This window comes from Pinus tabuliformis, chromosome 1_1, assembly GCF_031772625.1.
Source record: "Pinus tabuliformis cultivar Carrire ecotype Pingquan chromosome 1_1, CPIR1, whole genome shotgun sequence".
Taxonomy (NCBI): Eukaryota; Viridiplantae; Streptophyta; class Pinopsida; order Pinales; family Pinaceae; genus Pinus; species Pinus tabuliformis.
This window is the reverse complement of record NC_142297.1, coordinates 193,939,392-193,967,262: the sequence shown is the minus strand read 5'-3', so window position 1 is coordinate 193,967,262 and position 27,871 is coordinate 193,939,392. Positions and strand designations below refer to the sequence as shown.

The 27,871-nt window shown below is 40.6% G+C and overlaps 1 protein-coding gene across 1 annotated transcript; it reads left to right on the top strand.

The window, feature by feature from the left end:
- LOC149212187 (uncharacterized) lies at positions 1 to 24,064 on the top strand. Its single transcript, XM_089388585.1, has 2 exons — positions 1 to 152; positions 23,587 to 24,064. The coding sequence occupies exons 1-2, from the start codon at positions 1 to 3 to the stop codon at positions 24,062 to 24,064; spliced, it is 630 nt and encodes a 209-aa protein (XP_089244711.1).
- The last annotated feature ends 3,807 nt before the right edge of the window (positions 24,065 to 27,871 follow it).

Here is a 27,871-nt window from a genome sequence, read left to right as displayed (position 1 = left end):
ATGCAACAAAAGCTTCAAGGTGACAACACAGGAGCAGTGATCGAGAAGACAATGGAAGATGCAAAGCAGGCGGCAGCTCAATGCACGACCGAGGTAGCGGTCATACGGGTTGAACTGGATGGGCTTCACATAAAGATATCCACGCATACCGAGTGAGTCGAGGGTGAGTCACGATGTTTTTGTTGGGGTCATGTTCGGAGCGGGATCCCCCAAGGGAAGTTTTGGGGCTAAAAGCCCATGTTTGAGTCAAATTTTGTAATAAAAATGTAAAGACTCTGCATTTTGTGGTCACAGAGCACAAAGGTATTTTGTGTCATAAAGGGTAGTCCGCCCTTATTTTTGTAAAGTAAATTTGGTTGTAAAGAGATCTACCCATGGTCTATGGGCCATTGGATTGTATAAAAAGAGTTAAGCTCTAAGTAGTTTTAGAGACATAGAATAATGACTAAGTGTTACAGAATTATTTTGGCACATCAACCTCCAACTCACATGTTGATGTTATTAGGGTTCATCAACCCCTACTATAGCTGTTTTATGCCCTAAAGAAACTTAGTCCTGTGAATGACTCATTCCCCAAAAGTTCCATCACAAAATTCATCCAAAAAGTGTCTCAAAGAGATCATTGCAGGAAGCCCTTCATTAGGCTGCTATGCATTGCAGGTGCCACACTGACTAACTGCTATGCATCACACTTAGGCCATCTTTAGGGTGTGATGGTTGAGCTTGGGAAAAATTCCGGGAGAGTTTAAAGAAACAGTTACTCATGGAAACCTCTAGAAGCTTCTCCAGTGCCACCTGCCCCTCTGAGTTCGCCCAAGGATGACTAAAGGAATTAGGAAACATCCACCTCCTATTCCCCTCTTTTGTGGAACCAATTCCTAAAAATAGAAAGGCATTCATCATCATCATTGATGACCCAACCTCCTTCACTCATATATAAATGGTTCACTCATCCAAAGGATCTAGAGGCTGAATAATTCTGAGTTGTAAGGAGGTGCTGATGGTTTTAGTATTGAGGCAAAGTATGGTGGTAATGTCAAAATTTCTTGCTGTTCATGAGGTGAAGAAGGTTTGAAGCTGGGAGGTGTTGAGGGCCCCGAGGTCGGGTCAACAACAAGGGGGATACCCACCCGGTCCGAAACCTGGTTGGCGGCTCCTTGCCCGTTTGGAGTGGCGGGTCCGAATGGGGGTAATGGGACCAGTTTCCCAATGTGATGGGTGTGTGTGTGTGTGTGCGTAGAGTCTGATGGTATTAATCTAAGGAAGGGAGGAAGGATTCTTCTAATCTAGTCTTAATTCTAACTGCTAAATTAACTCTATGCTAATGTAATCTAATGAAGAAAAATACATCTAATCTACGCTAACCCGGGATGTTTTTCTTTTGTTATGCGATCTAGAAAGATTTCTAACAGCAGCCGGTAATAAAGATCATTCAACTGATATCAGAATATAAATCAATAAAGATGAACCATTCTGCATAAGAAGTTAGGCAGAGTAGTTGTGAACAGCATATCGCATAATCAGTTTTCTATATGTTAAACATAAATAAATGACCCCACCGTACAGAAGTGCCAAATGGTAATACAGACATTCATGCAATAACATACAAAGAACTCAGCCACATATCACTTTAGGAATACTAGCAGAATTCAGCCAAGAGATAAAAGTACCATTTATGACTAATTTCACTAATAAACTTCAAGTAACAATGATTTATTTCTACTTGTTCTAACATCTGCTAAGAGTACAGAAGTGCAACATCAGTAACGGATATTAAAATGAAAACATAAATAAATCTCGATCCATCCATTCATCAAAAACCTCCTCTGAGGGTGCAGAAGTGCATGTTCTAAGGATAAGTTTTTTGACAGATTTCCGGACCCTTCTCCAAATGCCGTGAGAAGGGTTAAATACTACTAGCTAATTGATATTAATTACATGAAATTAGGGAATCGGCCTCAAATGATCGCCCTTTTACTAAAAGAAACTTTATTTCTAAACTTAAAATCTAATTTCTGACCATTTCTGTATATTCTCTTTAGTGCTGTCAACTGCGCAATGCTTTCCTGGGAAGAGTCGGCTGGCTTCTTTCTTCTTTTACTCGGGAGATAAAAGTGTAAATAACATGAGCTGGCACTTCCTTCCGGCAGACCAGAAGATATTTTCGAAAACCTTTCTCTAGCTGGGTGTATTCGCCGCGTGTATATTTAGCACAATCCAGGTTCTTCTCGAACTGATTTTGTTGTTGTCGTTCTGGTTTCCGGTCGTGCGAATGACTGAGTGAGTTAGGAGACGTGTTGTATGGGCAACTCCCTGTGTCGAGAATTTCTTCCGTTCTTTGTTCCAGGTTTCCCTGAAGCGTTCTCCTTCTCATGCGCTTCTTTCTCTGCTTCACTAAGTCTTAGCTTCAGGATCTTTTCTGAACATGCTGCTTTTGTGCGCCTTTGACTCTGAGTCCCGGATAGTCTAATTTCATCAGTGCCGGTTGGCTGATAGCCTGGAATCTGCGGTTCTGCTGCATGCGGCATCCATTTTGCGAAAGCATTCTCTCTTTGCTGATTGGCGCTTTCCTCTTTCCTTCAGATGTTTCCTGCATATAAACTTATATCAGTTGCGTGTCTTGCAGCCTACGCAAAGGAGAAGTGAAATGAAAAGACTTGACGTGAAAGCATTAATCTCTAATGAATGCATAATTCTGACATCCATCAGCACTTGACTCTTCAATAAATGTAACGCAATCATTCCTAGATACTTAAGCATGCGGTCATTAAATTCTTTCAAGGCGCGCGCTTAATGCATGGGTCTATCGTGTGGTAAGTCTTTTCAGATCACAGGTCGCAGTTCGCAAATCTCTTCCGTCGCAGATCGCAAATCGCAGATATCGCAGATCGCAAATCGCAGATATCGCAGATCGCAAATCGCAGATATCACAAGTTTTTGTTTAATGGTTACGTCGTATAGCATAATGCTTGCGATTTGCGATATCGCATATCGGCGATCACATTGCTCGAAGGTTTTTCTTTTAAGGGGCGCGTGTGAAGTATGCGATGCGATGAACTTCGCATCGCAATTTCGCAGCATTTGTTTTTCGCGCTCGAGTTATGTTTTGGCTTTTTCCTTGCGATACGATTTGAGCCTTAGGGAGAGAAATACAAAAAACTTTAGAAAAACTATATTTTTGGGATTTTCGTTCAGGGTCCCCTCTTCACTTGATGTTATTGCTAATGTCAAGTGAGAAAAAGGGGGGGGGGTTGTTTGTGACCACAACAATGGCGATTCACTGTGAAGAACCAGTTATCTTTGCTTGTTCTATTGCATTTTCACTTCCAAAACAGAAAATTTTTCTTATGCCTAAATTTTGTTATGGACAGATAGAGTATTACCTTTTATCATGTCAATAATGCTTCGTCTCAACATCTTATTTGATTCTGATTGTTTATTTCCCCTGGGTTATTCTTTTGTATTCATACCTAGTCATTACTCAGTCTCCTCAAAGACAAAATAAGGTCTTCTCTACGTGCTGGCTTTGTAAAGTATGCTCATTTGTCGCAGGTAGAGCCTCTGCTGCCCGCAGGCATCCATAGCCTCGACAGGGTTACCATGTTATCCAGCAATGATCCTTTTTCCTGCTTGAGGTTATTTACAACATTCCAGAGAAAAATCCTTTTGACACTTTTTCTTTCCTTTTTTTTTTTTCTCTAAAGAACAATGTCTTGGTTTGGTGGCCAAATTATGACACGGTCATTCACTTGATTTACACTCTTTGCTGAACAAGCTGGCTCGTGATGAGACCCCTTGTCTTTCGATTGCACAATCCTGAGTCGTTGCCCTGTTTTGGTAGACAGTAGTGGCAAAGTCAGCAAGTTATAATATCTGTGATCATGATAAGCCGGCTCGTGATGAGACCTCTTATTCTTTGAGATATAGTGTTTCCTTGGATTGTCTCTCTGGATGCTGCGATTTTCCTTAGCAGGGAGGAAGTCATTGTTTTTCCTTAAGAAAGCTCTGGACGACAATAATAGAGTTTTAAGAACAGCAGTTTTGCAGAGAATACCTATTTTGCTATTGACGATACTTTTCATAGCGTTGGCATAAAACAATTTTTTCCAAAAGTTACTCTCATCCCAGGTTTCTTGGTGAAGTTTGAAACTAACATCATATTCAGGTTAAAGCTGACTCTATTTGTCAATAATAAAAGTCAGATTTTTTCGAAAAGTTTTGCTATTTATACAAGTGAAATCAAAATCTGATACAGAAATGGTATGTTTCTTCATGAATACTATTTATGATCATTTGCAACTAGCCCTATCTATGAAAACATGAAAACTAACATGGAAATTTAAAAACTATCCTACAAAAACAGAAGGATGACCTTCTATGGGAAATACATTTTGAGGATTTGTCCGTTTACAGGCAGAGAATCTCTTCTGCCTGTCAAGTCCTGCAACACAAAAGTCGACAGGCCTATGATTTCTACGATTTGAAAAGGACCAAGCCAAAGCTTCTGGAATTTCGTGTGTTTGCCCTTTTCTTCGTGAGCCTTATCCCACTTCAAAACTAGATCACCCATCTGGAAGTCTTTTCTGGTCTTTATGTTCGAGTCAAAAGAGGATTTTATCAACGCTTGGTGGTGAGCATGGGTTTTCTTGGCCTGTTCTCATCGTTCTTCTAACTTGATTATCTCCATTTGCCTTAGTTGTAAGGGAGAAGTAGATACTTCATCAATGTGTTGTACTAAGGACAAAGAGGGAATGAGTAAGTGGGTAGGAAGAACTGCTTCTCTCCCGTAAACCAAATTAAAGGGAGAAGTCCCGATAGAGGCTTTCTTGGTAATTATGTCTGCCCATAAGGCGTTTACCAGCGCTTTGTGCCAATTCTTTTGGTTTTGGTCAACTGTCTTTTTGATAATCCTGATCAGGTTCTTGTTTGTTGATTCAGCCAACCCATTGCCTTGCGGATAGTAGTTGGCAGAATACTTCAGTTTGAATCCTCTTTTGAGCGCGAACTCAGTCATGGTATTTCCAGAAAAATATGAAGCATTATCAAATATTAAGGCCGTCGGCAATCCAAACCTAGTAATGATAAACTGATCTATGAATTCAACAATGTTTTCAGAATTAGCTGTCTTGAGCGGAACTGCCTCTACCCATTTAGTAAAATAGTCGGTTGCGGTGAGGATATACCTATGTTGTTTAGAGGAGTGAGGAACGATCTCACCTATTATGTCCAGGCCCCATTGGTTGAATGGCTGTTCGATGTTAACCGGCTGCAGTGGCATGGATGACTTCTTTTGTTTTCTTGCAGCAGTTTGGCAGACTTGGCATTTTCTCACGTGATTGTACGAGTCTTTGAACAGCGTGGGCCAGTAGTATCCCGCACGTAAAATCTTGTGTGCGGTGGCTTCTCCAGCATAGTGTCCACCTGCTGGTCCATCATGGAGTTCCTGCAAAACCTTTTCGGCTTCAGTTTTCTCAAGACATCTAAGAAGCACAGAATCATAGTTTCTTTTAAATAAGACATCATTTACGAGTTGGTATTGTTTAGCTTTTAACCTCAGGGCTCTCTTTTTTATGTGACCCAGGTGAAATGGGGCATATCCGTTCTTTAGGAAATAAATGATGTCGGCATAAAATGATTATGTGTCGTTTAGGCTTACCTCATACGCATGTACCTCTTCAGGTGACTCTTCGGGGATTTGCGATGCTCCAGCTAACATCTTGCAGAAGCCTTGGCCTCTTACGATGTGTGCCGGCTTGATTTCCAGGTCGTATTCTTGCAAGGTGGTGATCCAATTCGCTCTCTTTTCGCCCACGTCTTTCTGAATCAGGAGGTTTCTTACCGCCGGGAATGGTACTATGACCTTGGTATGGGACTTTAGCAAGAAGGGTCTGAAATATTTGACTGCTTTAACGACGGCATATGCCTGTTTTTCTACGTCCGAATATTTCAGCTCAGCACCTTGTAAGTTTGAGCTAAAGAATGCGATTGGGGCTTCTGCCTTTTCTTTGTTTGCCTGGGTCAAGATCGCAGCATAAGAATGCTCTGAGGCAAACGTGTATAAGACAAATGGTTCTGAAAAATTTGGGGTTGCTAGGGATGGAGCGTTGATGATGGCTTGTTTGATTAAGTTAAACACTTCATTCTCGTCTAGACCCCATTTAAAGTTTGAATTCTTTTTTATCATTTTTTGTAAAGGAGAAATAATACGTGAAAAATCTGGGACAAATCTTTTCACAAAATTGATCTGTCCTAGGAAAGATTGCATGGTCTTTTTGTTATGGGGCATGGATATCTTGGAAATTTCTTTGATTCTGGAAGATTCGATGTGAATGCCCGATTTGGAAACTATGAATCCTAGCAATTTTCCTTCGCTCAACGCGAAGAAAGATTTCTTCGGGTTAAGCGAGATTCCATACCTTAAACATCTTTGAAAGATTTGCTTCAAATCTCTGAGATGGTCGCTTCGTTTTTTGGAGTACACGGTTATATCATCCAGGTAAATCACTACTGATCTATTGATTAACCCTTTGAACGCAATATCCATAGCTCTTTGAAAAGTAGCGCCGGCGTTGATCAGACCGAAGGACATCTTTCGATACGCGTAGGTACCCCATTTAGTTCGGAAGGTGGTTTTTAGCTGATCGTCTGGGTGTACCAGCACTTGATTATATCCCGAAAATCCGTCCAGGAAAGACATCAATTCTGAGCCTGCTACAGCCTGTAATATTTGCTCCATAGGTGGGAGTGTTGTGGGGAAAAGTATCCGACTCGGAATGACCCTATCCCTACTCTAAGGGTGATAGTACCTCAGCAACAACAGAAAGTAAAGCCATTTGATATTTCTTCTTTATGAAAATACAGAGAGGAGAAAGAGATCCACCAACCGATGTCTTTCGCTAGTGTTGATCCAGCCTTCTCTCTTTGCCGCTTGCTCCCAACTCCTTGCTCTTTCACGGGCCCAGCTGCACCAAGATCCTGCAAAAAGACAAAAGAGGGAAACTACAAGAAGCATGCATTCATAACTGATTCATGGATTAGAATAGATCAAATATAAAAATAGAAACAATACATCACTGTAACACATGTATATAGAAGAACCTCAAATGCTTTATTAATGGAAGAAGTAAAGTTCTGAGAGGGTTACAACCATAGAGGCCCAATCCAGCAACACCTCCCAGCAGCAAGAAATCTCCTCTTCACCTCCTTCAAAGCAATCACCCAATAGCTCTAAACTAAAACCAACAACACTTCCTTACTTTGCACAAAATTCCAGCCTCTTTAGACCTCATGAGAGAGCTCTATATATAGGATAAATGGAGAAAGGATGAGTCAGCTTGAGACTGACATGAAGCTGCCTTGTGTCCTCTCTCTCTTCAGTTAAACTTCAGTTCTTGAGTCCACTTGGAGATCCTTGCTTCCACATGGAGATCAAGTACCTCTTACTCATCATAGGGCGAATTTCCTGATCCAAGTGTCTTCTGGAAGCTTCCTGGGTATCTGACACCTTGCAGAATGGCTGTGCCACTTGGCCAATCTCGCCCAGCGCAGGTAGCCTTCAGCTCTTTTGACATTCAGCGCAGGTACAAAGTGGGACAGTTGACATTCAGCGCAGATGCTCAGTGGAGCAGTTGACATGAACTTAAAATTGCCTGTTTTTGAGTGTTTTCAGGTGGAGAACTGATCTGAAGTGTTGTGGTTTGCTGACCTTTCTCTTCTAGGGGTAAGAACAACATGTTTAGGTACTTTGGATCCCTGTAATTATCGACATTTCATGCTCCATGCTGCGAGGCACAAAAATGTCTAGAACAGTTGCCCCCTAAAGTATGAGGTCGTTTATCGGGTGAAATGCTTTATCCAGAGGATCCAAAGTTCATTCAAGTGCTGAGAGGTGCCCTGTAATACAATACAATACAATACATTATTTTTCATTCTGTTTTCATGATCTAGTTGAGGCGGGAATTCCCATGCTCAGCTTTATAAATACATTTTGGTACATAGAACAGACGATCGTCTGATGATAGACAGATAATTCTCTGCTGAAATTATCATCCTTTGAATAGGATGATCATCTGCTGCAATGATGTACATGAAAAATGCTCTTATATTTCCTGAATACATATCGCAGCCCGGATGGATGAAACTAGATCCGGGGTCTTCAAACTCGTTCGATCTTCACTCTAAGTACAAGTCGATCCATGTGAGAATTTCGCTGAAGTCGAACATGGAAAGACATCGCTTGATTACTGGTCAATGATGAAAACCGTTAACAAGCACTAGAGGAATCACCGATAATGATAATGACCCTCAAGGTACTGCAGTACAATTCACGTGGCGTGAATAAAGGACTTGGCATTGAACGCCACGCAAAATCTTCTGGTCGAAGGTCATTGATGTATACCTGTCGCCGGAAGTGAGAAATTTGCCATTGAGGCATGCAAGCTTCAAAGTACTGAAGGGGTTGTTCCTAGATCAACTTCTTGGATGATGAGCTGAAGTCGACAAGAAGCGATCCGTCAAAGGAGGGCCTTAATGAATCCCACATCAATGACACGGAACGGAGCTAATGATTTTAGTGGAGGTGAAAACAAACTGTGACATATGATTCAGGGTGGCGATCATGGACGGATGAAGGATAATGTATGGTAGTGGATGAACACGGTTGACACTTTCTGAATGACCTCTCTTGAACATATAACGACACTAATGCGATGGATCGGTAGCATTACCCCAAATGTGGATGGTTTGGCGAGGACCATGGTGATGAGACCGGTGAATGAAACAACCCAACCCGATGTGGTACGGAGGAAAAGTGTCATGTTCAAGAGCGACTTGCTACCATTAAAGCTTTGAGGTTCTCCCAATTTTTCCCCCGTCATTTCTGACCAGTACCTCTTTATTTTTGTCAAGCTTGAGGAGGATAACATATGCTTGTTCTATAACCTGCCCTTCGGGCAAGCCTATCGCTATGTTTTAATGAGCTTAGCGATAGGGAAACTCGTTCTCGTCTAAAGACAAGTTTGTCACTATTTAATCATTTTAACGAGTCTAACGACAAGGAAAACTCGGTCCTTTTCATTTTTAGAGAGTCTGAAAAGGTACAGAAAGTTAACTCCAAAATTCCTTTTTCGTCATCTAATCCCTTAAGTCCGAAAAAGTATAAAACAATACAGAAGGAATGAGCGTTCGGTACTTTTAACGAGCCGAACAAGACAAGCGCTCGATCTTTTTGTGTAATAATCCCTCAGGTCCAAAAAGATTAAAGTCTAAATGAGGGATACCTCTTCCGGTCCCTTTAACGAGCTGGAGGGCCAAAACTCGGCAAACTTTTCATATTTTACGAGTCAGAAAAGAGCTCAAAGAGGACTCGTCTTTTGAGGAACGAGTGATAAACAGGGATAGCAACTGATTCCAGGTACAAGTTGGAATTTTCCAATCACGGCAGTGTCACAAGGATGGCTAGGTGAAATCACTCTTCGCAGCTGTTCCTCAAAATGGGTAAACAATCATATGGGGGTGAACGATCGGCCAAATGAAATGGAGGTGGTGGATGAAAACACGACCAAGGCTTTTTAAGGCTGATAAAATTACGATCACAAAGGTTATTTACCGGGATAGGTTCTTTTTTTAGATAAAAATGAGCTTAAACTCTGGAGGGAACATTGCTCACTGCTTTTATTTATTTTTTAACGAGCATGAAGACCACGTTAAAACTGCTCGGATCTTGCGTTTATTTTTTAACGAGCATGAACTTTATGCTAAAACTGCTCGATATACCAGTCATGAAATAAGAATGTCTCCTGTAAGATTCCATTTTTTATAGAGCTTGCGCCTTACCAAAGCTATGCTCCAACTCATCCTTCCTTTATGCAAGTTCGGAAACGGCTAATCCTAAAACCAGATAAATAACCGCCCCTAGCTTGCACTCCAAAAGGCTTGCATGCCCCCAGGTATAGGATAGAATTTCAAGGTTGCCCCTCCTCTCCCCCACTTGAGGGCCCCGAGGTCGGGTCAACAACAAGGGGGATACCCACCCGGTCCGAAACCTGGTTGGCGGCTCCTTGCCCGTTTGGAGTAGCGGGTCCGACTGGGGGTAATGGGACCAGTTTCCCAATTTGATGGGTGTGTGTGTGTGTGCGTAGAGTCTGATGGTATTAATCTAAGGAAGGGAGGAAGGATTCTTCTAATCTAGTCTTAATTCTAACTGCTAAATTAACTCTATGCTAATGTAATCTAATGAAGAAAAATACATCTAATCTACGCTAACCTGGGATGTTTTTCTTTTGTTATGCGATCTAGAAAGATTTCTAACAGCAGCCGGTAATAAAGATCATTCAACTGATATCAGAATATAAATCAATAAAGATGAACCATTCTGCATAAGAGTTAGGCAGAGTAGTTGTGAACAGCATATCGCATAATCAGTTTTCTATATGTTAAACATAAATAAATGACCCCACCGTACAGAAGTGCCAAATGGTAATACAGACATTCATGCAATAACATACAAAGAACTCAGCCACATATCACTTTAGGAATACTAGCAGAATTCAGCCAAGAGATAAAAGTACCATTTATGACTAATTTCACTAATAAACTTCAAGTAACAATGATTTATTTCTACTTGTTCTAACATCTGTTAAGAGTACAGAAGTGCAACACCAGTAACAGATATTAAAATGCAAACATAAATAAATCTCGATCCATCCATTCATCAAAAGCCTCCTCTGAGGGTGCAGAAGTGCATGTTCTGAGGATAAGTTTTTTGACAGATTTCCGGACCCTTCTCCAAATGCCGTGAGAAGGGTTAAATACTAATAGCTAATTGATATTAATTACATGAAATTAGGGAATCGGCCTCAAATGACTGCCCTTTTACTAAAAGAAACTTTATTTCTAAACTTAAAATCTAATTTCTGACCGTTTCTGTATATTCTCTTTAGTGCTGTCAACTGCGCAATGCTTTCCTGGGAAGAGTCGGTTGGCTTCTTTCTTCTTTTACTCGGGAGATAAAAGTGGAAATAACATGAGCTGGCACTTCCTTCCGGCAGACCAGAAGATATTTTCGAAAACCTTTCTCTAGCTGGGTGTATTCGCCGCGTGTATATTTAGCACAATCCAGGTTCTTCTCGAACTAATTTTGCTGTTGTCGTTCTGGTTTCCAGTCGTGCGAATGACTGAGTGAGTTAGGAGACGTGTTGTATGGGCAACTCCCTGTGTCGAGAATTTCTTCCGTTCTTTGTTCCAGGTTTCCCTGAAGCATTCTCCTTCTCATGCGCTTCTTTCTCTGCTTCACTAAGTCTTAGCTTCAGGATCTTTTCTGAACATGTTGCTTTTGTGCGCCTTTGACTCTGAGTCCCGGATAGTCTAATTTCATCAGTGCCGGTTGGCTGATAGCCTGGAATCCGCGGTTCTGCTGCATGCAGCATCAATTTTGCGAAAGCATTCTCTCTTTGCTGATTGGCGCTTTCCTCTTTCCTTCAGATGTTTCCTGCATATAAACTTATATCAATTGCGTGTCTTGCAGCCTACGTAAAGGAGAAGTGAAATGAAAAGACTTGATGTGAAAGCATTAATCTCTAATGAATGCATAATTCTGACATCCATCAGCACTTGACTCTTCGATAAATGTAACGCAATCATTCCTAGATACTTAAGCATGCGGTCATTAAATTCTTTCAAGGCGCGCGCTTAATGCATGTGTCTATCGTGTGGTAAGTCTTTTCAGATCGCAGGTCGCAGATCGCAACTCGCTTCCGTCACAGATCGCAAATCGCAGATATCGCAGATCGCAAATCACAGATATCGCAGATCGCAAATCGCAGATATCGCAAGTTTTCGTTTAATGGTTACGTTGTATAGCGTAATGCTTGCGATTTGCGATATCGCATATCGGCGATCGCATTGCTCGAAGGTTTTTCTTTTAAGGGGCGCGTGTGAAGTATGCAATGCGATGAACTTCGCATCGCAATTTCGCAGCATTTGTTTTTCGCACTCGAGTTATGCTTTGGCTTTTTCCTTGCGATGCGATTTGAGCCTTAGGGAGAGAAATACAAAAAACTTTAGAAAAACTATATTTTTGGGATTTTCGTTCAGGGTCCCCTCTTCACTTGACGTTATTGCTAATGTCAAGTGAGAAAAAGGGGGGGGGTTGTTGGTGACCACAACAGGAGGATGATGCTGGATCGAACTTATGGGTTGTAATCCTTCTTTATATTAATAAATCTTTTCAAATTTTTCCCCTATGTTTGTGTAATCTATCAATGCATTCATATGTTTATCATACTTTCGATTCGATGATGTTTATGAATTATGGATCATTATGCTTTGACGGGTCTTTGTTTCTATAATTGCGCAGGTACTCTCCAAGCGTGTTAATTACGAGGAGGAGTAATGAGATCAGCCAAAGGAGAGAGAGATAAAGCGAGGAATCAAGCAGAAGTTACAGGTTGGATCCTTATAATCTTTCTCTTATCTGTCATTCATAGGAAAAATAGTGAATTGTTTTAACTGTTATTTCTAGGTTAGGTACCAAACCTAGAGGGTTAGCATTTCTTAGAAATACTAATTTTCCTGAAAACAAATTGCCGACTCCACTGGGGATTCTGAATGCCCTTTTTGATAGTTTAATAGCCTATTAGAACATTCCACTACACTTTACTTGCTGTTGTTCATTGAAGTCAAGCTTAATCCACTGAAAATTGAATAAAATTTGAGCCAAAAACAACTTCAGAATCACTCCGTGTAATCATCGCATTGTCCTTAACTATGGCCTGTTATGCATTGTAGTTCCCTCATGGACAAAGTGTTATGCATCGCACTTGGTCCCTCTTTAGGGTGTGATGTCTCTTGAAGATCAGTTTCCCATCTAGGAGCTAAAGTTTTTGTCAATTTTCATTATTTTTTGGATTGCTCGGTGGATATAAATGATGTCTCATTTCTGAAATGAGCCTCCCATTTCCTTATTTTGGCCTCGCATAGACTAAATTTTTGAATGTTTTTGTCTATTTTTTTTATCATTTGCAATCTATTGTCGAAAACTAGTTTTGATCAATTGTCGTGTCAAATTGAAAAGTGTCGTAAAGTCATCATTTTAATCGAAAAGTGAAGTGTTGTAAAGTCCTCCTTCATAGATAATTGATCAATCTATTTTTGTGCATTTGATTTGATTTTCATTCAAAGTGTCGAAAAGCTTCATTTCTTCAAAATTGAAAGTATCATACAAGTCTTCCTTTCTCTTTGAAACAAAATTGTCGTAAATCGCCATTTTTTGTGAAAAAGTTCTGAATCGTTTGTGCATTAGTTTTTCTTATTGTATCATTCACATTAAGAGAAACTAAAAACAAATACATTCATTTTGCATTGTGCATATTAAGGTTTTTGATTTCTTGATAGGAATAGCTAGGGAAATTGCATTAGATGTGCTCTTTGCTCTTTGTCAAAGATCTGATTGCTCTATCATTTAGTAGCTAAGATTTTCATTGTTCAAACTAAATCAAAAGTTTGTTTATCATGATAGTTTCATTTTAGGAATTGTGAACATACATCACGTGGTGAAGTTTCGAAGGAAAATTCTAAAGAAGATCAAATTAAAATTTATCTGAAATTATCTAATAACACATTGGAACTTAACACAAAACATCTAGAGGTCTAGGCTAGAGATGTGTTTTGGTGTCTTTAAACCTAGTGGCTATCGTTTTCACTGAAGGTTGGGTGATTCCTCCTCTTTGATCCGATAAGTGCTAGCACAGACTTGTGCTCCCTCTACCATCGCATATATAGTGGGAGACCCCAAATCCTTTATCCCTAGGCAGCCGAGTTTGCCGCCTTACCAATCGCAATGCACCGAACACATCATTCGGTAAGATTTACTGCCGTACGTAAAGTCCTTGGTAATTTCTCTTTCATTTATCACCAAGGTGTATATTGCAGTTTTGTGATTTGTCTGGTAAACCCTCTTGTCTAGAATCTCCAGAGTAGTCACTTTCATTCCTTTTCAACTCTTTAAAAGAAAAGGTCTATCTGAGCACTTGTCCTTTCAAGCACATTAAAAATTGAAAGTGACTAGAGTCATCTTTTGCTTCTTCTCGACTCTATAAAACTAAAAAAGTGAAGTTGTGTTCCAATGTCATAAAATTAATTGACCGTAGATAAAATCCTCCACACTCGCTCCTTAATTGATCTTAGGTTGAAGCATATGGCGACAAATGCAGAGTCCACCGATCAAGGAATTCCTTTTGATGGAAATCCTAGTACTTTTCCTCCATTTGGAAATATTGGTGCTCCATATATGGCTACATTGTCCCTTCTGGGATTTACCATTGGCTTTCCAGTATGGTTGTTTTCAACCTCCTTGGTTCAAAATGTCATGATCTCTCTGTAATCGAGTACGCCTCCAACTGGACAAAATCAACCTCCAGTTGATCCTAAAGTTGACCCTTTACCTTCTTCCTCATTTGTTTCTTCCTCCCCTTCTTCCTCTTCACCTGGTGAAAGTATTGGTACTAGTAACCAGGTGGCAAAGAAGAAGAAGAAATGCAAGAAGAAGAAGAAGAAGAAAATTCGGCAAAGGGACAACCAAGCAACCATTGCTTTGAATGCAACGTCTGATGAGAAACCATCCATAAAGCATCGCAAAGTTCGATATCCATGCAAACTTTGTGCAGGAGACCATCTTCTTCGGAATTATCCTGATATTCCTCAGATCTTAGAAGAATGGTCTTCCCGTTTACATCATCCTATGTCATCAACTTCTAGAGATCATGTTGGTGACACACCATCAACTAGTGATAGTAAAGTTCATGGAAAGAAGGGAAAAGTCAAGTTTCCATGTAGGCTATGTGAAGGGAATCACCCCATTCACCTTTGTCCCTATCTATATGAAGCCAAGAAAGTGTTGGATAACCGTCCTGCTTCACCGCAGCGACTTCCATCTGGTTACAGGAAACTCTCCCTAAATCCTTCACTAGTTGATAAATTGACTGACCAAAATCAACTGTCGGTAAAACCCACTCTCTCTGAAAGTGAATCCTATGAGTCTATAGCGGACCCAAATCAACAAGTCGAGGTAATAATTGACCCAATTTCACCTTCAGTAAATCGTACCTTTTCCGAAAAGGGTGAACATGATATCATTCAGGTTCTTTTTGTTTCTTCAGATTCAAATGAGCTTGGGGTCAATCAACATGTTCCATCAACAAAGGAGGAAAATCCTCCAGTTATCGTAACTCAAGGGGTTAACTCTCCCATTTCTACGGCACCCCCTCCAAGTAGTCTAGTCACTTCCTTTGATTGGAATCAACTAGAAGGATTTTACCTTCCTTCTTACGTGCCCTTCCAGATCATAGTACAAGTTTGTAATATCATTGTATCTAGCACTATTATAGATGAAGATGCCTCAGTGAGTATCCTTTCCTCAACTACTTGGAAAGCGCTCAATTCACCGCCGCTTATGTTAGTTACACAAAATCTGTTGGGTTTAACAGAGGAACCAGTCAACCATTAGGGATCCTCCCTTAGTTACCTATTACTTTGGGAGGAAAAACCATTTATCTGAATGTGATGGTAGTCCAAGGACCTTTAGATTACAATTTACTTCTTAGGCGCAACTATGTTTATGACATGGGAGCTATTTTTTCAACACTCTTTCGAGTGATTTGTTTCCCGCATGAAGGCAGAATTGTCACCATCAACTAGCTTTCATTTCTAGGTCCAAATATGGCTCCCAGTCAACCATCTTCCCTAAATGGTCCTTTTATACCAATGGTATCATCCCCGCCACGGGTTAATATGTGGAAACTTGTTCCATACCTACATCAACTGACAAGAAATTCAGTGATGTTGTGCATCATGTACTGGTGGCATTGGAACCAGATCTCTCCTTCATGACCTCTTATGAGTTGTGATTGAGTTCGAGGAGAGTTCCTGGTCTTGTGTCAACCTTGTTAAAAAATGAAACAAGGGGTTCGAGGATGGTTCCTTGTCTTGTGTCAACCTCATTAAAAAAATGAAACCAAGGATATGAGGATAGTTCTTTTATTGTGTCAACCTCGTTAAAAAATGAAACAGGTCCTCGAGGAGAGTTCTTGGTCTTGTGTCAACCTAATTAAAAAATGAAACAAGGGGTTCGAGGATGATTCCTTGTCTTGTGTCAACCTCGTTAAAAAAATGAAACCAAGGATATGATGATAGTTCTTTTACTCTGTCAACCTCGTTAAAAAATGAAACAGATCCTTGAGGAGAGTTCCTAGTCTTGTGTCAACCTCATTTAAAAATGAAACCAAGGATATGAGTATAGTTCCTTGTCTTGTGTCAACCTCGTTAAAAAATGAAACCAAGGGTTCGAGGATAGTTCTTTTACCATGTCAACCTCATTAAAAAATGAAACAGGTCAATGAGGATAATTCCTGGTCTTGTGTCAACCTCGTTAAAAAATGAAACAAGGAGTATGAGGATCATTCTTTTATTATGTTAACCTCGTTAAAAAAATGAAACAGGTCCATGAGCCTAGTTCCTTGTCTTGTGTCAAGCTCGTTAAAAAATGAAACAAGGAATCTGAGCATAGTTCCTTGTCTTGTGTTAAGCTCGTTAGAAAATGAAACAAGGTCCCCTAGAAAAAAGTTCCAAGTCAAGTCTTTGAGTAGATCTCATAAACTCCCAGTCGAGTCTTTCACTTGATCTCGTAAAAGAACCTTCATTCCATCCACCTGATAAGCCATGAGTAGTCTACTTAGGTGAATGTAATGAAGCTTGGGGGGCATGCACCTAGTGGTAAAGATAACTTTCCCTATAGGTTATGTGAAGGGAATCACCCCATTCACCTTTGTCTATCTAGATGAAGCCAAAGAGGTGTTGGATAATCGTCCTACTTCACCGCAGTGACTTCCATCTGGTTACAGGAGACTATCCCTTTCATCATGTTGGGGGCATGTAAACCAATTTCAAGCATATTTTTTTCATTTTAAGCTTGTGTAAAAATGAAACTGAATACAAGCATAGTTTTTCATTTCAAGCTTGTGTAAACATGAAACCGAACCCAAGCATAGTTCCCTATGGTTCAAGCTTATGTAAAAATGAACCCATTTCCATTTTTTTTAACCCTCATGATTGCCATTCTATCAGCCTTTTCATCAGATGAGCCTTGGTTGTTTTCATTCCATCACCACCATCTCTTTGGCCGATCATACGCCTTCACTTGGTTGTTTTACCCTTTTTTGAGGAACAATTGCAATGAGTGGTCTTATTAGCCAGCCTCTTTACAAAAATCAACATGTTTTGAGAAGTTCCAACATCATTGGAACCAGTTTCTATCCTAGACACCACTCGTTCCTCAAAATAGAGTCCTCTTTAAAATCTTTTCAGACTCTCTAAATAAAAAAATATTGTCGAGCGCTTGTATTTTCCAACTCGTTAAAGTATTGGAAATGACATCTCTCTTGTACTATTTTATCATTTTTCAGACTAAGGGATTATTTTACAAAAAATAGCTTATAGAGTTTTCTTTTTGTCCCTTTTCAAACTCTCTAAACATGAAAGGACCAAGTTATCTTTGTTGTTAAACTCATTAAAATATCATAATAGCGACAAACTTGTCTGTCTACACAAGACCGAGTTTCACCATTGCTAGACTCATTAAAACATCAAATAGCGATGGGTTTTCCCGAAGGGCGAATTATAGAACAAGCATATGCTATCGTCCTCAAGATTAATAAAAAATAAAGAGGTACTGGTTAGCAATGACTGGGGAAAATGAGAAAAATCTTGAAAACTTATGGTAGCGAGTCGCTGTTGAACATGACACTTTCACTTTATCTCCGTCATTAAGTTGGGTTGGGTCATTTCGTTTGATGGTTATCATACTGTTGCTCTATCACACCATCCATCACTTTTGTTTTGGGTCAATGCTACCAATTCATCTCAGTGTCACCGATATGTTCAAGAGAAGTCATCCAGTTAAAACTTCATCCATTGCAATACTACAAGCCTTCATTTTCATGACCGCCATTCCTGAACCTTGTGTCATCAGTCATTTTTCATCTCCAAAAATCATTTACTTCGTTTCATGTCGTACATGTGGGATACATCAAGTCCTTCCTACGATGAGTCACTTCTTGTCGATATTAGCTCATTATCCAAGAAGTTGACTTAGAAACACCCTTTTAGTGCTTTGAAGCTTGCATACACCAATGGCAAGTTTCTCGCTTCCGGTGACAGGTTGACATCAATGGCCTTCGACTGAACTATTTTGTATGGTGTTTGACATCAAATCATTTTTCACACCATGTGAAATGTACTGAAGTACCTTGAGAATCATCATTATTATCGGTGATCTCTCTCGCACCTGTTAACAGCTTACATCATTGGCTAGTAATCAGGAGATGTCTCTCCATGTTCGACCTCAGAACATCTATTCACATGGTTAGACTTGTACATTGAGTGAAGATTGAACGAGATTGAAGACCCCGGATCTAGTTTCATCCATCCGAGCTGTGATATATTCAGGAGTACCGAATAAAATGTACAAAGGCTTTACACAGATGGTCATCCTAATCATGGATCACAAATCTACATCTATAAGATCACCAATCTATAACTGTAGACGACTATCTGATCTATGTACATGTAATGAAAGTTTATAATTTGAGCATGGGAATGCCTCCCTCAGCTAGTTCATGAAAAAATTCAGATTATCATGATGTACTGTATTGTAATTGATGCAGGTCACCTTCTGGTTCAAAACTTCCGATCCTCATGATAAAGCATTTCACCCAACATAGATATTTATGAAGTCATGCTTTAGCGGGTAGCTGTTACAGACTTATTTGGGAACATCAACCCCCAACTCACATGTTGACGTTATTAGGGTTCATCAACCCCTAATATAGTTGTTTTATGCCCTAAAGAAACTTAGTCCTCTAGAATGTCTCATTCCCTAAAAGTTCCATCACAAAATTCATCCAAAAAGTGTCTCAAAGAGATCATTGCAGGAAGCCCTTCATTATGTTGCGATGCATTGCAGGTGCCACACTGACTAAGTGCTATGCATCACACTTAGGCCCTCTTTATGGTGTGATGGTCGAGCTTGGGCAAAATTCTGGGAGAGTTTAAAGAAACATTTACTCATGGAAACCTCTAGAAGCTTCTCCAGTGCCATCTGCCCCTCTGAGTCCACCCAAGGATGACTAAAGGAATTAGGAAACATCCATCTCCTATTCCCATCTTTCATGGAACCAATTCCTAAAAATAGAAAGGAATTCATCATCATCATTGATGACCCAACCTCCTTCACTCATCTATAAATGGATCACTCATCCAAGGGATCTAGAGGCTGAATAATTCTGAGTTGTAAGGAGGTGCTGATGGTTTTAGTATTGAGGAAAAGTATTGTGGTAATGTCGGAATTTCTTGTTGTTCATGAGGTGAGGAAGGTTTGAAGCTGGGAGGATGGCACTGGATCGAGCTTATGGGTTTTAATCCTTCTTTCTATTAATAAATCTTTTCAAGATTTTTCCCCTATGTTTGTGTAATCTTGATCCAGGTGGATGTTGGTGGCCACCCACCTATCCCATTTGGACCCCCACAACTATCTCTTTCAGTCTTTTCAGTTTCCTAAATTGTAGCACAGTTTACTATTTTTAGTAGTTTTTCGGGTCCTGAACTTCCGGAGCCGTTTTGAGGCCCTAAACGATGTTTTTTTGGGAATCTGGGGCAACATGGGTCCATGGACCGATGTTGCCTCCCAAAGTTGTAGTGCTCGGATAGATCTTTCTAACGAGCTATTGTGTGCGTCAAACGGAGATCGTATGCCAAAGTTACGACCCCGAGAAATTGATGTACCAATTTACTCAAACGGGGCCCACAATTTGGCGTTTCATCTTCTAGGGTTAGATTTCGGAATGTTAAGGGTTTTCCATTGTTTCTCAACAATAAATAGGCCTTCGAGCCTCATTTTAACTGAGTTCAGTAACAGTTCAGAGGCATGTAGCCGCACATCTCTTCTCAGAGATAAGCTACCATCGCCCTAGCTAGTTTATTTCCATTTCTGGTTGTAAGCATATTTCGGTATTTTACATTAATGAAATGAAGTATTATTTCCGTTGCATCTCTGTATTTATGGTTATCGCATCTCTGTATTTATGGTTATCTCTGTAATTTTTTGCGTTCCTGTTTAAATCTGGATCAGTGGTATCAGAGCAGCCTGCTTTTTCTCTGTTTTTCTTTGCATGTCCCCAACGAGGTCGGGATATAAGGAGTTAGGGCTTGAACTGGTCGAACCTTTGCAAGACCAGCCTTGAAAATCCCGACGGCCTCCCATGGTGGATGAGAAGAAAGACGAGGGGGCAGGAGATCCTATCAAAATCTTGCTCGAAGAGGTGCTCAAGCGGCAAAGGAATGCGATGATGGATAGCTTTGCGCAGATCCTTCAGCGGCTACCCAGAGGCGACGCATCGGCTTCCAACAGCGACTCTGGAAATGCCACACTGTTTAAGGTACAAGTGAATTTTGAAATCCCCATCTTTGAGGGTAAAATAGACGCAGATGCCGTAGATAAATGGTTAAATCTGCTAGATGGGTATTTTTCTGTTCATCAATTTTCAAGTCCGGAAAAGATTGTTTTTGCTCTTCTCAAAGCAGCCCCCCACGTCAAGGACTGGTGGGAAACCTACTGTGAGCAAAAGGATGAAAGTACAGGCTCACTATTTTCAACCGCACCCACTTGGAATGACTTCCGGGATGCCATCAAGGAGCAATACTACCCTGTCGGAAGCTATGAGGACAAATACATTAAATGGACCACACTGCGGCAGGGACAAGACCAAGATGTGCTGGAGTTCACAAACATTTTTCATACCCTTCGCACACAATTGGGTATCAAAGATTCTGAGCTGCATCTGGTACTCAAATACCGTGGCTTCCTACACAAATACATCCAAGAAGAGATGGGGTTCTTGAACATCTCCTCACTCGGCATAGCATACCGATACGCTGTCAAAATCGAGCAAAAGTTCAAACAGAAGAAGCGAGACTTTGGATCTGCAAATCCGAAGCTCAAAGGACAAAGCCAAGGTGGGGTGACCCAAGACAACCCGCCGAAGCCGCAAGAAAAGAACAACACCATGAAGCCGAAGAAGGACACAGGGAAGTGGTGTGAGTTCCACAAGAGTTCCACTCATAACACAAGTGAGTGTCGGACCAAGCAGTCGCTAGTGGCTGAGTTGAAGGCTTTCGAATCAGATGCATGTTCCGACCCTGAGCCAAAACCCGACAAGGGGAATGGCAAAGGGAAGAAAATCATTGATGCGGATCCCAGCGCCACTATTGCCACTGCCAAGATCCAGAAGAATGAACCTGTAGATCCAGAAGAGGGGGAGCATCTTTTCCACTCACAGATGTGGGTGAAGGGTTCGCCACTGCAATTCATTGTCGACAATGGAAGCCAAAAGAACCTCATTTCAGCAGATGTCGTGAAGCGGTTGGGCCTACCAACTACACCGCACCTGCAGCCATACAATATCGGGTGGCTTCATGAAGGACGAGATCTCAAAGTTCGCCAGCAGTGCCGCCTTCCCTACAGCATCAAGCCCTTCACAGATGAGGTATTGTGTGATGTTACACCTCTGGATGTTTGTGATGTATTATTAGGCCAACCATACTTGTGGAGGCGACATGTTGTGTATGAGTCAAGGCCTTGTGCTGTCATTATTTCTTTAAATAATTCATTATACAGGATACTGGAGGTAGCCCCACCTACTGCCACATCCTTGATCACTGCTAAGAAAGGCAGCAAGCTCATCTCACAGACCAGGAAATTCATCTGTCTGGTTCACTCCCAAAGTAAGGGGAAGATTTCCATCGCATCCATGACACCCGCGAAGGGTTCCTCCACGCAGCAGCAACAGCAAAGGGATACAGTCATGACAAAACACAGGAACAACTTCTCCTCACCCACAGAGATACCACACAAGTTTGAGGTGGGCAACAAAGTCTGGTTGCATCTGCAGAGAGAACACCTTACCAGAACCCATCAGAAGCTCAGACCACTCCGACATGGTCCTTATAGCAGTACCAAGACTGTGGGGAACAATGCTTTGGAGCACATCATTCCTCCATTCCTTTGCCTGCACCAAGTGTTCAATATGGACCATCGTCGACCATGCTTCCCACCATTACTGGACACATCAAAGATTGCAGGACAAGTTCAGCAGATGGAGGAACTCAACGCAATGGGGACCATTGCTTCCTAAGGGGGAAGGAATGATCCAGGTGGATGTTGGTGGCCACCCACCTATCCCATTTGGACCCCCACAACTGTCTCTTTCAGTCTTTTCAGTTTCCTAAATTGTAGCACAGTTTACTATTTTTAGTAGTTTTTCAGGTCTTGAACTTCCGGGGCCGTTTTGAGGCCCTAAACGATGTTTTTTTGGGAATCTGGGGTAACATGGGTCCATGGACTGATGTTGCCTCCCAAAGTTGTAGTGCTCGGATAGATCTTTCTAACGAGCTATTGTGCGCATCAAACGGAGATCGTATGCCAAAGTTACGACCCCGGGAAATTGATGTACCAATTTACCCAAACGGGGCCCACAATTTGGCGTTTCATCTTCTAGGGTTAGATTTCGGAATGTTAAGGGTTTTCCATTGTTTCTCAACAATAAATAGGCCTTCGAGCCTCATTTTAACTGAGTTCGGTAACAGTTCAGAGGCATGTAGCCGCACATCTCTTCTTAGAGATAAGCTACCATCGCCCTAGCTGGTTTATTTCCATTTCTGGTTGTAAGCATATTTTGGTATTTTACATTAATGAAATGAAGTATTATTTCCGCTGCATCTCTGTATTTATGGTTATCGCATCTCTGTATTTATGGTTATCTCTGTAATTTGTCGCATTCCTGTTTAAATCCGGATCAAATCTGTCAATGCATTTATATGTTTATCATACTTTCGATTCTATGATGTTTATGGATTATGGATCATTATGCTTTGACGAGTCTTTGTTTCTATAATTGTGCAAGCACTATCCAAGCATGTTAAGTACGGGGAGGAGCAATGAGATCAGCCTGTTATCACTCAAGAAAAAATAGTTTAAATTCTGAACATCAATTGTTTTAAAATTTGTCAAAAGGTTGGTGTCAGTTTTGGGCCTAGTCTTTTCATCTTGTTTTAGAGTCTTGTTAAGAGTCTTGTTAGTATGTCAAATGGGGTCAATTCTCTGTTGTAGTCCATCACTGGTCTCACACCGCACCTAAGCTCCATATGCCAATCCTATTTCAAAGTTCATAGCGCAGAAACCTTGGTTTAGGTGATTTCGTAGCGGAAAACACCGATTTTGCACTAACTGCGCTACGAAATGGGGAATTCGTGCTGATCCATAGCACATCTCACCCCAGCTGTCATATTTTCTGCAAAAATTTTACGGGGATAGCATGTGTAAGGTCTTATATGTCGGTCTTGACACGTGTTCTGTAGCCTTCAAATTTGATTCTTGCCTGTACTATTCAAATCGAGATTTCCATCCAAAACCAAATTTGAAAATTCTCTATTAAGACCGAAACTTCTGATTCTGGTTTCGATTTGTGATCAATCTGGCAGTATGACTTCTGGGAAGAATGGGCTCTTGTCACCTTCCTTTGTTTCTAATTTGCAAAATGTCTTGAAGAACAGAAAGATAGAAAAAACCCCAGAAGAAGAAGAACAAAAACACCAAGAAGAAGAAGCTAAGATCGAGGCTCCAGCCGAAGAGAAGACACGCAATGAAGATTTAGAGAGGAATGAGGATTTAAGGCCCATTGTTCTTGTAACCAGTGAGGATGGAATAGAAGCTCCAGGGCTCAAATGCCTTGCCGAAGCTCTTGTCAATGGAGGTTGCTTCAATGTTCATGTCTACGCTACTGAATCAGATAAATCTGGAAGCGGGCATTGCTTATCGGTTCGTCAAACGCTGGTTGCAAGCTCTGTTGGCATCAAAGGGGCTACAGCTTATGAGGTTTCTGGTACCCCAGCAGATTGTGTTTCATCAGGTTTATCTGGAGCACTCTTTCCTTGGAAGAAGTTTTTTTTTGGTAATTAGTGGATTCAACAAGGGTTCGGAAGGTGGATGAATTTCGTCAGAGGTTAAGAATGCGGGGTCTCAGATCCCATCCAATGTTTTGTCGAAATTCCACGCAATTACATGTGATTCCGCTTCTTGCTTCCCGTTCACAAGCTTTGAGGTATTTATTTGTTCGATGGGGGTTGGACGTAGCAAATATACATGTTTTCGTGGGAGAAACTAGTGATACAGATTATGAAGAAATGCTAGCGGGCTTACATAAAACCATAACTTTAAAGGGTGCAGTGGATCGTGTAGTTTCTACAGAAGCTTTGAAATGGTCAAGGAAGGTTGTCATTCATCCTGGCGGCCTCCAATCCCTATGGCGCCTTGCTGCAGATTATTCTCTGAGTTATGGCGATAAGGGAAGCTATGAGACGACATCATTATTGCTTCTGTGGTAAAGATAGCGTGAATTGCAGTTTACATGGTGTGAGTTCGGCAAAAGATGTAACACGTTTCAAGACTCACAAAGGGTTTTGGGATGAAATAGCCGAGAAATTGAAAGAAAAGACAGGAAAATGTGTTCGCCATGGAGAAAGAACCAATTGGCAGATGCATGAGTACATTCTTGATTATTGCAACGATAGCAATTCAAATACTGTGCAGCAATCATATGTACTTTGTAAAGTCTTTGAGAAGAACATTAGCAGAAGATGTAAACGTTGTTCTGCTTCATCCTTCTTTGACACCCACTTGTCTCCTTTCTATAGAATAGAACAGCTTATCTTGGCTACTATTCCTCTTTCAGAAGATAATCCAGCTCCAAGTATTGTGACAGAGAAGAACATCAAGTTATTATTTGAAATGCAGAAAAAGGTGGATAGAATTCAAGGAAACTACTCTGGATCATTGGTATCTCTAAAGGATATCTGCATGAAGCCGGTTGGTGAGTCTATTCGCAGGCTACTGCATTTGTTATCACATATCATGTTAATAATGATGTAGACAAGACAGGACATGAAAATGGAAAAGTGTTAGCATGGGAGAATTCTTTCATTCATTTAGTGAAAGAAGAGCTTATTCCAATGGCAAAGTTGCACAATCTTACTCTCGCATTTTCTACAAAAAGTTCTGTGCAGGAAGAACTTAAGAGGGAGAGCACTGATGATGTTGTAACCATATTGATCAGCTACATTGTCATGTTTGCCTACATATCAGTGACACTGGGTGATATTTCACCACACTTTTCACCTCTTTATGTTTCATCGAAGGTGTTACTTGGTTTGTCAGGGGTTCTTGTTGTTGTCCTTTCGGTAATTGGATCTATTGGGCTATTCAGTGCACTTGGAGTGAAGTCCACTTTAATTATTGTTGAAGTTATTCCATTTCTAGTGCTTGCAGTGGGAGTTGACAATATGTGCATCTTAGTGCATGCGCTTAAACGCCAGCCAGTCGAATTGGCCTTGGAAGAACGAGTAGGAAACACACTTGCTAAAGTGGGGCCATCTATAACACTTTCAACCCTTTCAGAGGTTGTGGCATTTGCAGTTGGAAGTTTCATCCCTATGCCTGCGTGTCGAGTGTTCTCGATATTTGCAGCTCTTGTGGTGTTAGTGGACTTCTTACTGCAAGTGACTGCATTTGTTCCTCTTATGACATTTGATTTAATAAGAACAGAAGGAAACAGAGTTGATTGCTTTCCTTGCATTAGAGTTAGTCCATCAACAACTGAACTTGAACATGATAATTTGGGCAGGAGGCACCAAAAACCTGGCCTTTTGGTGCAGTACATGAAGAATATCCATGCACCTGTATTAAGCATACCAGCAGTGAAAGTTGCAGTCCTATTGGTGTTCAGTGGTTTTGCTTTTGCAAGCATTGCATTAACTACAAGGCTTCAACCAGGTTTAGAGCAACAAGTGATACTTCCAAGAGACTCTTATCTCCAGGGCTATTTCAATAACATATCTGAGTACCTTCGAGTTGTCACTCGAGCTACAAATGACTTCAATATTACACCAAATGGCATGCTTCTAGGGCAGGGTTCAGTTCTGAATGATGTTCTTGTAGCCAGATTCATACAGTTATATTTGGAACAGTGAATGGTGTTATTGGTGTCATTGCATCTTTTCCTCAGGAGAAATATCTGTTTCTTGAAAAGTTGCAAGCAAATCCTGTCAAAATGATCAAGGGAGTAAGGTGCTTAAGCCATGAACAGCGGCGATCATTTAGCTATGAAAGGAAGACTGTGTTTTTGAAATTACACAGCAGTTTCGTAGCGCGCTACGAAACTGCTGTAGCTGCATATTACAATTGAGTTGATCAATTATGATTGACAAAGCGGCAAATCTTTTTGAAAGGTTTTGTCATCACACAGGTACATGAAAACGGTGGACAGCACATCAAGGACGTGGCAGTCTGCTCTATTTTGGGTAATTAAAGGATAAAGGCATGCTTCTTTGGATCCGAATATTTTGAGGCAAACCAAGGACCGACAAACAGGGGCAGTTTCCTATGTTTCAGGGCATTGGAAAACATGTGACATTGAAGACAAACATGGAGCCTTGAAGACCCATCACAGCCACCGCCAGAAGGGAACCAGATGTCAGAGAACGAAAATGATTGTAGACCAAGGCTGTTATGGAATTAGAGTCCCATTTGATTTAGATGTCTAGAAGATCTAGTAGAATTAGAATCCTAATTGTTTTAGGATTCTAGAGCTGTCAATTTGTAGTCTGTTGTATTTATTAGTTAGTTTCAAATGTTAGTAGGTGTCATCATAGGCAGAATCGAATTCCCCTCATGCTGGAGGAGGAATCTCGATCAGTTAGAATAAGAGCTCTATATATAGCTGAAACAACAATGTACAGGGGGTTGGAAACTTTATAACAGAGCATAGTATTTGGCTTATGTAAAGACTCACTTTTCAGTAATATATTTTTGATTTTACTTCTCAAGATTCATGAAGGATTTCTTATATTCAGAATGTGTTATGTTTTCCTTTTCTTAGTTTTGTCTACAGTAGTATGGATGTATAATCACTCAGAATTCACTGAATGTGCTCTGATTTCCTGTATGCATCTATAAACTGTATGGTTCCATATGAGTTGTGTTCTGAATATTCAAATGCTGAATGCCCTAACTTCTATGTAAAGTCAAGATCATTGTTTATTAAGGTGTTGTTGACTCCATAGGCCCAATGGATACTTGTTTAATGTATTTTCAGCAGTCATATTTGTCATAGTTATTCTACAAGAGTTAGCCATCTTACTTTAAATCAAAATCATTAATACATCCAGAGAGAGCCCTCTCAGGTTGAGGAGGCTAAGCCTCAGCCTAAAGTAGGTTTGAAATAGTTACTTAGAGTCAACCTGACCAGCAGCCTATCAGGATCTGATTTTGAGATAACACAGCCAAAGGAGAGAGAGATCAAGCGAGGAATCAAGCGGAAGTTACAGGTTGGCTCCTTATAATCTTTCTCTTATCTGTCATTCATAGGGAAAATAGTGAATTGTTTTAACTATTGTTTCTAGGTTAGCTACCAAACCTAGAGGGTTAGCATTTCTTAGAAATACTAATTTTCCTGAAAACACTAAGGTAAGAGAGTTGTAGCTCTGAAGTAAGAATACTAAGTCCTGGGTTGGATAGAGTCTGTAAGCATTTGTAAGATATTAATAAAGAGAGATATTCTGCAATTCCTATGTCTTTGTTTTGTTATTGCATCTTACTATGTTATGTATGAAATTCCTTTATTATTCTTATGTGATGTGCGAATGAATGCAATTACATTGAATAATTGAACGCAATTATGATTATCTGTTTACGCGATGATAACTATAATTA